This window comes from Rhagoletis pomonella, unplaced genomic scaffold (genome assembly GCF_013731165.1).
Source record: "Rhagoletis pomonella isolate Grant_MI unplaced genomic scaffold, Rhpom_1.0 Rhpom_scaffold_00006, whole genome shotgun sequence".
NCBI lineage: Eukaryota > Metazoa > Arthropoda > Insecta > Diptera > Tephritidae > Rhagoletis > Rhagoletis pomonella.
In genome coordinates, this window is record NW_023458560.1 from 35,219,831 (window position 1) to 35,233,269 (window position 13,439).

The following is a 13,439-nucleotide window of genomic DNA, read 5'->3' on the forward strand; positions in this document are numbered from 1 at the left end:
ATAGTATTTAATATCATTTAATGTTTAGAAACTTAATTTATTGTTTTCTTCTTTGTTGTTTAATCAATTTTCTTTTTAATTAATTTTCTTAAAATTTTTGGTTTTTGTTATTTTAGAAAGAAAAAATATATATTTTTTTAATTTCATTTGATTTTTAGAAAACTGATTGCTAAAATACAAACATATAATGCTTAGTCCTCCCCATGGTAGATCTTTGAATTAGTCTTTCGAAAGAATTTCATATTTTGAAAGACTGTGGTGAGTTGAAAGGCACTTGCCAGAATTGCCATGTTAACCTAACTTAACCATTACCGAAAAAAATGAAAAAATGTGCAGTTACTTTGATGCAGCTCTAAAAACTGTACAATTCTGTGTATGCAAGGGTTACCGTCCTCCTACACCTATAAAACTTTATACATACACATAAAGAAGAAAAAATATAGAAGGAATTTTTATCGAATTTCGGATGTTTAAGGACCCCCTTATGACCATATTGAGCACTAACACCAAAAAACATAAACTAAATTTTCAACAAAATTTTCTTTTTGATGCAGAAATGCATCGAGATGATTTAGAAAGATTTCTGCATAAAAATAAACGTTTGAAAAAAATATTTTGAGATTTTCGGGCGCTAGTGATCTATATTTTTATCCGATACAAGAAAAAATCATATTTTCATTTAAATACGTAGAATGTTAAGTTATACCTCAAACCCAAGAAAAAAAGGTTTTGATTTCGCGAAATGATTTTTTTGGAGGCTATCTAAAATTCTATGCAATTAGAGAGAACTAAAGGCTAAACTCAAGCCCTGTGTTACGTGGTATCTTCTTGCAAGCACATGAAGAAAATAAATACATACTTAATTTTTGACATATTGGAATAAATAACTACCTACATATATAGATCCACATAAGGTTCTACTATGGGATAACGATGTGATACTTATGCCACTCGCATTTGAAGAGAATGAAAGTGAGATTGATAGCGAAAGTGAGGGAACCACGAAAGTAACCACATCAATGAACTTACGTAAAGATTTTGCTGAAGTCTGGGTATTTAGCGGCAAAGATATGTAAATAACTTTGTTATACCTACACATACTATACGTAGATATGTAAATCTTTAATATTTTACGTATTGCATGTACGGGGGTGTGGTGCTCAAGTAGTAAATATTTGGTTTGTAACGCTCAAAACTTGGTATAAGTATGTAACACTGCCTTGAAAATAATTTAATAGTAAATTGTATTGTATTGTAGCTTAAATATGTGCTGTTTTATCATTAAATTTTATCCAAAATCTATGTATTTCCTTAAAAATTGGCCGTATTTTATTTTAATATAATTTCGCTGCGCAACAAACCGAAAAATGGTACATACAAAATACATATGTATGTATTAAGGTTGTCCTCAAAATATCAACATCATAATTTTGTATGAGACATCTTTTGTCCCCAGAAAATTTCGAATTTCTAAAATGGTTTTCAATGTTGGCTACTAGGGTTTGCAAAAATAATTTTTTTTTAGTAGCTACAACTCAGTTTTGGGCCGTTCACAACATTTGGTATACCGTTTGACGCGTATTTTAATTGTCTTTCAAATGAATAACTCTTTGTAATAAGAGGCCTTATCCGTTTAGCAAAAACAAATTTACTAAAATCCTACAACGGAAATACACAAAAATTCCATTATCTCAAAACCTACTCATAGAAAAAATGTAAGAATTTATTTGTAAATCAGTGTTATTTAGAACTTAGCAAAAATTTGAGGAATGCTACACTTATTCGGAAAAAACTTAAACATATGACCGTCTGTGAAGCCTATTGAATGAATTTAAACGAATCATTTTCAATAAAATGTCGAATTTATCAGGCTTTAAATTTGTCAAACCTTGGTAAGTAAAGACCCCTAAAAATTGGTTTAAAATTTTCGTGGAAGTTCTTATTTTGCACATAAAACAAAATAAGGAGGTGTCCCATACAAAAATTTAAATTATCATATTTTTTGAGAGACACCCTAATAAGTATGTATATGCGCACTTTGAATGAGTTTTTCTATTTTACTTTGTTATTATTTTGGAGCCAAGTTTTACTTACTTGGAAAATTAGCAATAAACTTCTGTATTTTTTTTGAACTAAATTAAGACGAAGAGAATGCATAGAAGCTTTAGTTATAGTTCCTCAAAGTTAATTAATTAAGTGTCTTGATAATGTTAGGTTGGGTTAGAATAGTTGCGACAATCCCTTTCGATGTTAAAAATACAATATTTTCAGCTAAACTTTTTTTCGCTTTAGGTTCGCGGTCAGTGCTGGTTTGTCTTTGGCGTCGTACAGTGGTTTGGAATTGGAATTTACTGATCATAATCCTCTAGAGCGTTAATTTTTCAATCAATTTGTTTCATTAAAACTTATAAAATTTACGGACCGATTTTTAAATTTTGATTTATTTATTATACATTTTTTGATCCAAAGTACCATAGAAGTATTTTTTTTTTTTAATTTTAGAGTAATAAAATTCAAATGTATAGTTCAAGAAAAATTCGTAAGAGAATTTTTAAATTTTTTAAAAAAAATTCACCAAAATTAATTTCTTTTTGTTTTTTGAATTTTCAGAAAAAAATTAGGTAAATATGCCGTGCAAAATTCAATTGGCTGAGAACTCGCGTTGATTTTTAGTAATTGTTTTGTTGACTATGCTAGACATTTTCTTCCATAAAAAATTGTACTCGAAATGTTTTTTTATATGGAATGCCTTTCTTAGCCACTTGAAACTCGCACTTTATGACACTAAAATTTTATAAGCTATTATACTGCATACCAAAAACTTTTCCGAAAATTCAAATTTTTATTGTTTTGGTGAATTTTTATGGGGTTTCATTTAAAAAATAAAAAAATAAAAAACTTTGACAATTTTTTATAACATTCAAAGTTTTCTTGTGATATCCTTCAAAATTGCTACATTCTTTGCACTTTGCATTACACAATTTTATATAAACAAATGAAAATTCAAAAACCGGACTCAAAAAGTCTCTTGTAAATTTTATAGGCCTTCATTAAAAGAATTATTTTTTTTGCATTAACAAACATTTGTTAATACAATTTTTTGAGAAATGAAGGCTCCGGAGGATTATGAACAATAAACTCCAGTTTCTAACCACTGTGCATCGTTTTAAATAACTTCTAATATCCATTTGAACGCAAAGATTCGTAGTATTTTCAGACCGTCTGAATTCGGCTTTTTGTAGACGGAAGAGGGAAGGGAGTGGAATTTTATCTCACCAATTTCAGACCCAGAAAATTTAAGTATGACTTCGGTCTGATACGCACACATAGAAAACTCCCTTATGTATGTATATTTTATTACTACCAGAACCAATACTCATGTATTTAGCTCGAAAACGGTTTTATCGTCGGAATAGCCTGGTGCAGCGATGGGCAGAGAGAGCTTTTACTCTGCACGCGACTATATAAAATGTATAGAAAGCTTAATAAAGCTTTGCCCGCGGGCAAGGCGGGGCCCATCACCGGCCTAGTGCCAGCGTCGAGAGATTTTACTGTGCTCATAGCAGCTTTTGGGCACGACCCAAACATATCTCACGTATTTAGTATGCTTTTTAAAGCATTCTATGCATTTTATATATACTCGCAGAGAGTAAAAGATCTCACTGGCCGTTACTGCCTTATAAAGGCAGGCACAGGTTTAAAGCTCTCCCTTTTCAATACCGCACGAGAGAAGTATTGATCAGGGAGTTTAAGCTCTTTTTTTGGAAAGCTTTAAAAAGCTTCTCTAGCTGATTATGGCTGCTATGGAGTGAAGATACATATGATATACCAGGTGCGTCATCCGCTCCAAAGTTCAATAAGATAACATTGTCCTTGTGGCCCAGACGTATATATGTATGTATGTATATACCAAATTTAAGATATTTTCGGGATGTAATTGGCGGCTTTTTTGCAATGTTTTTGGTCAACACACTTCAAAAGCATACAAGTCACCTTCCAATAAGTTGCTTTCAGAGCACATGTCCGCCAGTTTTTTTAGTTTTCATGTGCGTTAAATTTATAAAATATTCAATAAGTTTACTGAGTTTTGTAGAAACATTTTTGTTGGGAAAATGAATAACGTGAAAATATTTACATACATATTGGTACACGAAAGATATGTATGCACATGTGTAGATTCTAAAGGGAAATATCACTCGCTTATTTCGTATTTATTTAAACTCAATAGAGGTTGAGCTTACATATTGGACCATCTCTCCGATACCAGAAGAAGAGCTTATTTTCCATGATCTTGATCTTATTGCCGCAAAAGCCGCTTTGAGAGAAGATGGCATAGATGATATAGCATATTTTGCGGCACATTTACATGAGCGACCTGTACACCCACCGATACGTACGAACAAAGAGCACACATGGATGTGAAATGCCACTTGATGCTAAGTAATTGTAAACCTCATAAATGCCACTTAACGCTTAACAAATAATACTATAACATTTCTACTCCTTTTACTGCTTCTCTTACACGCGTTTTCCGCCCATTGTGTCATCGAAAAAAATACTGAAAACTTTTTAATTTGCTATTCACGATCGAAATAAAAATTGTTTTGCTCTCTCTCTCTCTCTCTTTTGGACTCCATAACTTGCAGCTTTGCGCCATCATTATCTTATCAGACATTATCCTATTCAGAAGTATCCATTCGGAAATGATATTTTTCTTCGATCGAGAATAAGCTCACGAGTACGCTACCATCAGAGTCCTTTACCATTTCGTAGACATTATAAAAAAGCCGAAATCGAAACCGAAAATTGGGTAGTAAGACCACCAACACCAGTAATCGCAGTACGCAAAACGTTTTTGGAAAACTGGATATTTGAAACTCTTGAGTAATAAAAACTTGTTAATACTTTTTTATTTAAAGTGCATTGTGCTCGAGAATGCATTGGGTGCATACTTCATTTGGAAATTTCATTTCATAGAACCAAAAAATCGAAGCATTCAAAATTATCAGTCAAAATTAAAACATTGATTTTATGTTAAATTTAGTCTAAGCAGTTATATTTAAGTAAATATTTTTTACGGATGCATGCAATATTTACCTGAATGAATCATTTTTTATAGGTATTAAGGAATAATACCCGCAATCATAGTCAGATCATTTACACTTCCCCTCATGCATTCCAATATATTTTTCAAATAGGCCATAGAAAAACGCGACCTACAGCAGCGGGTTCCAGTGGTGGCCATGTGCCAATTAGTGGCGCTTCCGGTAATCGCAGACAAACTTCTACAAGCACATGGACGATGACAGCCAGCTGCACCACTGCTGGGCCGCTGGAGGGTGTTGCTGCTTTGGCATTGCAAGCGCGTCGCAATTTGATTGAAAATTGGATTTTTGAAAATTTAGGCTTCTTGATGGCGTATGATTTGGCTAAAAATTTTTGTATACTAAATAAGATTTCGAGCGTTTTGTAAAGCTTCATTTGCGTGAATAATATTTTTCACTAATATTTATTGTGAATGCCTGCTCTTTGTATTTTTATGTATCAATGATTGCCAGCTTTTGTGGTTAACAATTATAATCATATATGTAATACTTCTATATTGGTAGTAAGCTAACATCTCAATGTGTAAGCATTCCGAAATCAAAGCGAGACAGTCTAGTACTGTTTTTGTCAATGTATTGTGTACTTGAGTGCCGTTTTTGTAAATGTGTCGTGTACATGTTTATTTATAAACGTATGTGTTCCTTTTCTTTCGTACGTGTTTATTGATATATCTGTACTGTAGTGTTTTCGGACGGTACTAGCTCTTACTGCCAATATAGGAGTATTACATATATGATTACAATATCTAATTTTTTACTAGATATGTTTATGCCAATTTTATTTTTTATGCCAGTTTTATATCAGCTTTGTTTAATAGGTGTTAAACCAGTTTTTATCAGTTTTTATATTTATTGTAGTGCAAATGATTGTAAGAGTTTTATAGCAGATTTTATACCAAATTTTATAGTGGTTTCTTCTCAAATTTAATAAGATATTTACACAGAATTTTAAACCAACATAAAATTTTATACGGGTTTCATACCAGTTGTTTGTCAGTTTTTATAACAGTTTTTTGCGAGCCAGAGTCAGAGTGTTTAATAGTTTTAATACGTATTTTTTTTTTAGATGTAGTTATACCAATTTAATTTTTTATACCAGTTTTATTATCGGCGTTTTTTATTAGGTTTTAAACAAATTTTTATAGATTTTTATATTGATTGTAATACAAATAATTGTAAAAGTCTTATACCAGTTTTATACCAAATTTTATACTAGTTTTCTTACCAAATTTAATAATAGATGGACACAAAATTGTAAACCAACAAAAAAACTTTATACGGCTCTTATAACAGTTTTTGTACAAGTTTCATGCGAGTTTTGTATTCGCTTCACGCCAGTTTGAAACCATTTTATACTAGTTTCATACCACATTTTATGTTAAATACTTTTATGGTTGATTTTTTTTGATTTAAATTATACCAGGTCAGTTTTTATGCCAAATCTTGTGTTTGAGGACCTTTTTGATAGACTATTTTAAAACAAATATGCACCAGAATATTGCAAGTTTTTATACTGGTTTAACTATTTTTAAGTTTTATACTAGTTTACATAAAACAAATTTAGTATCTTTAACACAAAACTTTGCATGAGTTTTTATCTTTTTATCCAAGTCTTATACCAACCAGCTTTATACCAAATTTAATAAAAACGTATAACTATTTTATACCAGTTTTTAAAATATTTTTAACAAGGTATTAATCGAGATTTAAAACTCTTCGTAAAAGAATGTACATATTGAAATGACAACTGGAAAAGATTATCTCCCCCCTTACTCATACAGTTATAGTCTCGGATGAACCTCGGCGGGCATTAAAATTTTTATCCGCTACTCCACAAATATATGTTGGCGAAGAAAGGAGGAGAATGGCTCATCTGAGCTCCGATGGTGTTATATCTCTTCATAAAGAATATCTTGTTCGATTCCACCAAGTTCGTGCCCATACAGATCTCTCCATATCCGTTTGATCGGGAACTTAAACAATACTAAGACTGTTCTTTACAGCTATCTCCGGCTGTAACCTCAGCCTGTAAAGCACTAATATAATCTGGTAAAATAAATGAGCAGAAAAGTATAGGGTTTCGCAGAAAAATCGGTTTCCTCCCACTATGCCATTAAGGTTCGAAGAATCTGTGAAAATTTTAATACAACCTCCATGCTTGGGATCTCCACGGAGAAATTTATATTCAGAATGAAATTTGAACATAACAGTTCGTTCTGTCGGGCAAATCAAGAACTAAATTAGTTTAGAATACGAGAGTATCCCAGGAGTCTCGGGTGCTATTGAGCTGTTTCTCTTAAATGAAGAGCTACCTCATTAGCTCAGCTAATTCAGATCATACATATCCGTTGTACCTTGCTAAGTAGTTTAAGACTTGTCACCTCACAATAGCTGGTCTAGCAATCGACGTATAAATTCAGCATAAGAAATTAGATTCGTTCGTAAGCCTTGAGCGGAACTCATTTAGCCCCGGTGAAGTTACTTTACACCTTCTTCTAAATTTACAGAGATAACAATACCAAGTCGAAATTAATTGAAGTAGAAATTTTGTTACTTGAACTTAGTAGACTAAGTGGACATTCTCGAGAGAAAGGATGTAAGAAAGGTTTACAGTACTCAATTTTCTTTTCAATCATGTACCACACTTTCAATTCAAGTAATAAATAAAAGAGTTATGTATGAAGAAAACTTGACTTTGGCGATTTTTATGACCCACCAAGGAAGAAAATGTGTATGATCATGAAATCCTTTTAAAGTCAGCTATCAAACTAAGAAAGTAATTGCAAAGTTCTGCCTATAGCATTAGGACCGACCAGGTCTATCTGACAGTCTCGGAATTGCCCTCACAACCTCTCGAGGCTATGTGCGCTGAGTGTGCTAGGTGTCTGTGGGTGCATTTTGCCTGGCACTGCTCCAAAAGAAGTACGTTTTGCTTCTTTGAAAGACTTCATGCTTATTGCTCCAGCTTGACGAAACTTCACATAAATTGATATGCCATTTTATGCCAGTTTTATAATAGTATTATACTATATACTAGTTTTTATACGGCTAGTATACTAGTTATATATATATATCTTCTACATAGGATTTTTTTCTAGGTATTTACATACGTTTCTATAAAAATTTTATTTTAGCTAATGCACTTAATTCAAAAGGAAATGAGTTAAGAATTTTGTAAACCAGCTTGATATCGGTATTTTTGACATAAATCAGCCATTTTATTAACTCTTTTCAGGTTAGTTTGTATACCAGTTTATTACTAGGTTTTATACCACTTTATTACTCGATTTTGTGCTAGTGTATTACCCCGGTTTTACACCAGTTTATTACTTAATTGTATACCAGTTTATTATTTGATTTTTTACCGGTTTATTCCTTTACTTCATACCGGTTTATTAATAAATTTTATACAAGTTTATTATTTAGTTTTGCACCAGTGGTTTAGGCGCGACTGCTAACATCGCTGCATGTGCAGAAACTGTCTTTGTGCAATTTATGAAATTTTTGCATGTGCACTTCTCAACTGCCATGTAGATAATAAAACTTTCTAAAGTTTTATTTTGGTGGCACTTCAAAGTATGCTCGGCCTAGTCTGATGCATCCTCAGGAAACTGTTCCGGAGTCTTTTGCAGACTCTGCATGACTTACAATCATGCAGAGGTGGTAACTGGGCTTTACCATTTGCCTCAGTGTCTACCCACCTTTTTTGCACTAATAAATATTTTTTTCATATACACACATGCAATCATTCTGGTCTGCTCTCTCAATGAGCTAATCAGCAGTTTATTACTTAATTTTATACCAGTTTATGACTTTATTTTGTATCAGTTTATTACTTCATTTTATACCAGTTTGTTACTTTATTCTAAATAAATTTATTACATAAGTTTATCAGTTTATTACTTTGTTTTATACCAATTTATTGCTTTGTTTTATATCAGTTTGTTACTTAATTTTATACCAGTTTATTGCTGAATTTTACAACCCCTTATTACTTAATTTTATACCAGCTTATATCTTACTTTTATGGCATTATGACACACATTTTTATACCAGTTTATGACCTTATCTTATAACAGTTTAGTACTCAATTTTATATTAGTTTCTATAATAGTTTTTTAACCACTTTTTACTCTAGCTTAATAAAGCATCATCCACAAATCGAAAATTATTTATACCAGTTTGATTTTCTTTTTATTATACACCAATTAATAGTCTTTAACATATGTATGTACTTTTGACCTCCAAAATGATAGCACTTTTCATGCCAGTCTTTACACCAGTTTCCCAATCTTATTGTATGCCACTCTTTACGTAAATTTTTAGTGCATTTTTACTCTAGCTTAATGGTGCTTCACTAAAAAATCGAAGTATATTTTTTTTAGCTTTGAATAAATACTTTATTTATGCCTGTTTTAGGTTTCTTCTTCTCATCTTTTCTTAATAAGTTTAATATTACTCTTTATGCCAGTTTTTAGGAAACTTATTGTATTAAAACTGTAAGACAATTTTTATTCCAGATTTATGTGAGGTTTTGTCACTATTATCCCTATTTTGGCTCATTTTTGAATTACTATTTATTAGAAAAATCACCATTTGCTGTAAATTTAAATATCGCGGATTTTGCACATATATTTTCTTAAATATTTTATTATAATCTATTTATGTATGTATGTTCGTTTGAGTTCCCCTTTTTACTGTATTTGACCATGCCTACCTCGTGCCTAATTCGCTGAAACTTATGCATTTTTCTAGAAATCTTCTATCATATCAGGCCTTTAGCTCTCGGTCGGCCTATCCCTGCAATGGCAGCATTTAATGGTTTTATTACTACAACTTCACCACCAATGTTCTATGCAACTACCTCAGCAAGCCCAATTGACGCAAATATAAGTCCAAAGATTCGTCAAGAATTTGCTGAGTCATGGATTTTCGATAACAACGACATGTAAATAATGAAATTTGTTAAGACTTTATATACCGATCGAGGTTTTTACGGAAGCAAGATTAAAGAGCTAAAAGAGTAAAGTGCAATACGTAATTTCAACTCCGTGAGGCTATTCTCAAACAAGTTAGCGACAATTTTCGAATGGCTTTTTGAGAATAGCCCCACTGCTGAGGTCAATAAACAATTTACTAACATTTCATAATTCATTACCTGCTATTTTGGGTATAATTCCTTTCTGCGATGTCAGCGAAGATTTTTTTTATTATTTGACGTTTTTGAACACTTTTTTCTGTTTTCAAACTTGTACGATTGCGATTTTTTAAATGCATTTCTTCGATTCATTTTTAGAATAAAATAAAAAACATATTACATACTTCAATTGTGAAAATACATAAATTGAGATTTTTTAAACTAACGCCTTACCTTGGAAAATAAATTTTCATTAAACTTTACGCTTTAATTTTTTTTAATCTGTTTCTCGTAGAAACTTTCGTTATTTATTTCGTGACTAAACTCACTCTAACGTGATGACAGATCTCGCCGAAATTACTACTGTCATACGGTCTTCGTCTAAAAGTATTCCGAAAAAAATGCCCCGTAAGCTCATAAAAGGTGCACACAAAAATTAGAAATGTGCTTTTCAATGAAGTTTTTGTAGCATATTTTTTTGGCACCCCAGCTATGACAGTAGTCATTTCGGCGAGTTATGACTTTGCGTGTGAATAGAGCAGTAAATTAATTTGCACAAATACACAAAAAAAAGGAAATGGTGAAAAACATTATAAATAGCCTAAAACTATTCTATTTACTCTAAGAAACATAAATATAATAGCAACATAATAGAGTAAATATTGTTTTTAAAGACTTTCGATAATTAGGTTCACAGAGTCAATCTGAACAAGGTTCCTTGGTTACTTGGTAACTCTTTAGGATCCGAAGCAAATAAGTTCTTTTATCAGCCGCTATTTGTACAGTTTACAGGGGTGCAGAAAACCATTTCGAACCATTCTTTTTTTTGTCAATATCAACAAAAAAAATTTATTAGAGAATTAATAAAAATTAAATTATTTGTTAAGTGTCTCAGCCGGTGAAGAATTATTTTAAGAATATTTTGAAATATAGAATAAGAGATTTAACGAGTTCAAAAATTCATCACCCGACAAAACTCAATAAAAACTTGGTGGTGGTGTTTACTTGGTATTTCTTCTTATACGGCACCGCAAACGCTTCACGAATTTGCACCAGTTGTTCATCCTGAATGCCGAGAAGGTCTTCCGCACTCGGCCCTTCCATTGTGATCGTTGCCGCCCTTCTTTTCTTTCCACCCATGAGTGCCGAATCAAAGAATATTTTCATCGGATCATCATCATCCATCTCTATGAAATGTATGTACATATGTACATACGTCTAAGGCATCGCAACCGTTGTCTATGTCCATATAAAGGTTAAGCTCGTTTGGTCTGTTTTGAAAACTGCACTCGAAAGTTTCTAAAACCTCATATTTTTTCGATGGTTTTTAAAGCGTGATTTTTGTTCGTGGAGAGAGTGCACTCTTTTTCAATTGCCTAACGAGCTCGTAGTAGCACCTGCTGACTAGAGTTCTATTTCGCTCGATCTCCTGCCGGCCAGATGGTGTTTATGCTGACTATGCTAGGAAGACAAAGGCCTTCACAACTACTACTTCAAAGTTTTAACTTCCAGTAATGAAGTGTTTCCGATTACACAAAAACTATGTATTTGCTTGTTGCCAAGAGGTGCATTGTCTTGTCCCTGTTCACCGCTAGACAAACCACATTTGTCTCATTCTCTAGGCTGTAAAAAGCTGCGCTCTCGGCTCTGTTGTCGCGGTAAATCGTTTATCGTCTCTGGATGCTGGCGTAAACCGCATGATCTCCCTTCTTGTGGATTTGGCAAATTACAAATGTTGGAAATTTTCGGTAAGGTATTCATAAGAGCGAAGAAAAATTAAGGCACATCTCAGGTTTCAGCAAACGAACGTTAACTATTTTTCCCTCCTGCCTCTATATAGTCGAACACTGGCGACGTAACCGAAGGTTTGTTGTATTTTTTCGTTCCCTCATTTAAAATTTCGATAGAAATGCAATGTTTTGGTGTGAACCTCCACCACAAATATAAAGAGTATTACAAACTTCTGCATTAAGAAATTAACTAGAAATGAATCAAAGGAAGTTTCACTTCCGGTATTCGAAAACCATATACCTACATGCATATGTATGTAGGGTGATGATGATCTCAATATTTATAATGATATAGAAGTTATTATGCCACAATAATAAAAAATAAAAATAATCAAAACTCTTATAATTTTTTTTTTCTAATTCTTTCTGTTCGGCTTGTCATCCAAAATCACTATGCCACTTTTACACAAACAAACACACATACTTGCATGAAGTTAATCTGTACGCATACATTCATGAGGTTCAGAAGAAAGGACACAATTCATTTTTATCCGACATGATTGGCGGTCCGATTAGGAAGCACGTACAGGATTCGTTAAGCGCTGAATCGTCTTACATGGGAAATCAGGTTGTCGAGCTGCGTAGAAATTTTCTTGAAGCCTGGATTTTAAGCAACCATGAACTGTCAAAGTAAAAAAAAGTCTCAGTAATATTTTTTTTTGCGAAAGTATTTTGCTATTAAAACGAATGCGCCAGAAGTAGTGTGGCGTAGAAATGATTAAAAGCTTTGTACGTAGTCAGCTTTAGTATTTTTTTAGTAAAATTAATGTTTAATTTTTTTTGTAAATATTTCCCAGTTATTGTATATACCGAATGCCCCTTTTGCACGTTTTGCTTGCTAGTAGCTTTTATTCTAAAGAAATTGAGCTTTCACAAAAAGTTGTGTGCTTTCACTATTTTAAAAAAAAAAAAAACGTTTTAAGTTCCATATTTGCACCAAAGCTAATACAACATTTTTGTTACTTTTACCTTTAACAACAACTGCACATATGTATTTACTCAATCTTTACATACTAACCCTGCACTCCACTAATTTGCATGTTTCCTCTAATGTATTGAATTTTGACGAAACTAAATAACAAATTTTGCTTGTCGCTTTCTATTTGCCGCACATTGTGTTTTCGCTTTTTTTGTGCCTTCATCTAAAACTTAACTTTTAACTGGAATTAATATTTCGATTTATTTTTCCTCCTTTCAATCTCTCTTGAACTCCTTCACATCCTTCAGCACCGATGGCGAAAGTTTCTCACTGACCAAGAAGATACCTGATACGATTACCTCTTGGGTTGTTACTGGCTTTTCCTTGAATCCCAAGAGTGGTTTTGCGCTCACCGCAGATCCAACGAAAATACAAGTTTTCCAACCATTTTTCGTTTCAACCAATTTGCCATATTCGGTAAAGCGCGG

At 32.5% G+C, this 13,439-nt stretch overlaps 3 protein-coding genes across 14 annotated transcripts in view; 2 read left to right on the forward strand and 1 right to left on the reverse strand.

Annotated features, from left to right (window-relative positions):
* Nucleotides 1–13,439, reverse strand: part of LOC118740640 (CD109 antigen-like) — a 124,359-nt gene that overhangs the window by 65,932 nt on the left and 44,988 nt on the right. The window lies entirely within an intron of this gene.
* LOC118741881 (CD109 antigen) overlaps nt 1–13,439 on the forward strand; it is a 41,089-nt gene that overhangs the window by 23,595 nt on the left and 4,055 nt on the right. Inside the window, 3 exon segments of the mRNA XM_036473858.1 lie at nt 4,177–4,393; nt 9,861–10,053; nt 13,260–13,438. Coding sequence (XP_036329751.1) covers nt 4,177–4,393; nt 9,861–10,053; nt 13,260–13,438 — 589 coding nt within the window.
* The window catches only part of LOC118740644, a 47,400-nt gene that overhangs the window by 9,155 nt on the left and 24,806 nt on the right, over nt 1–13,439 (forward strand). The window lies entirely within an intron of this gene.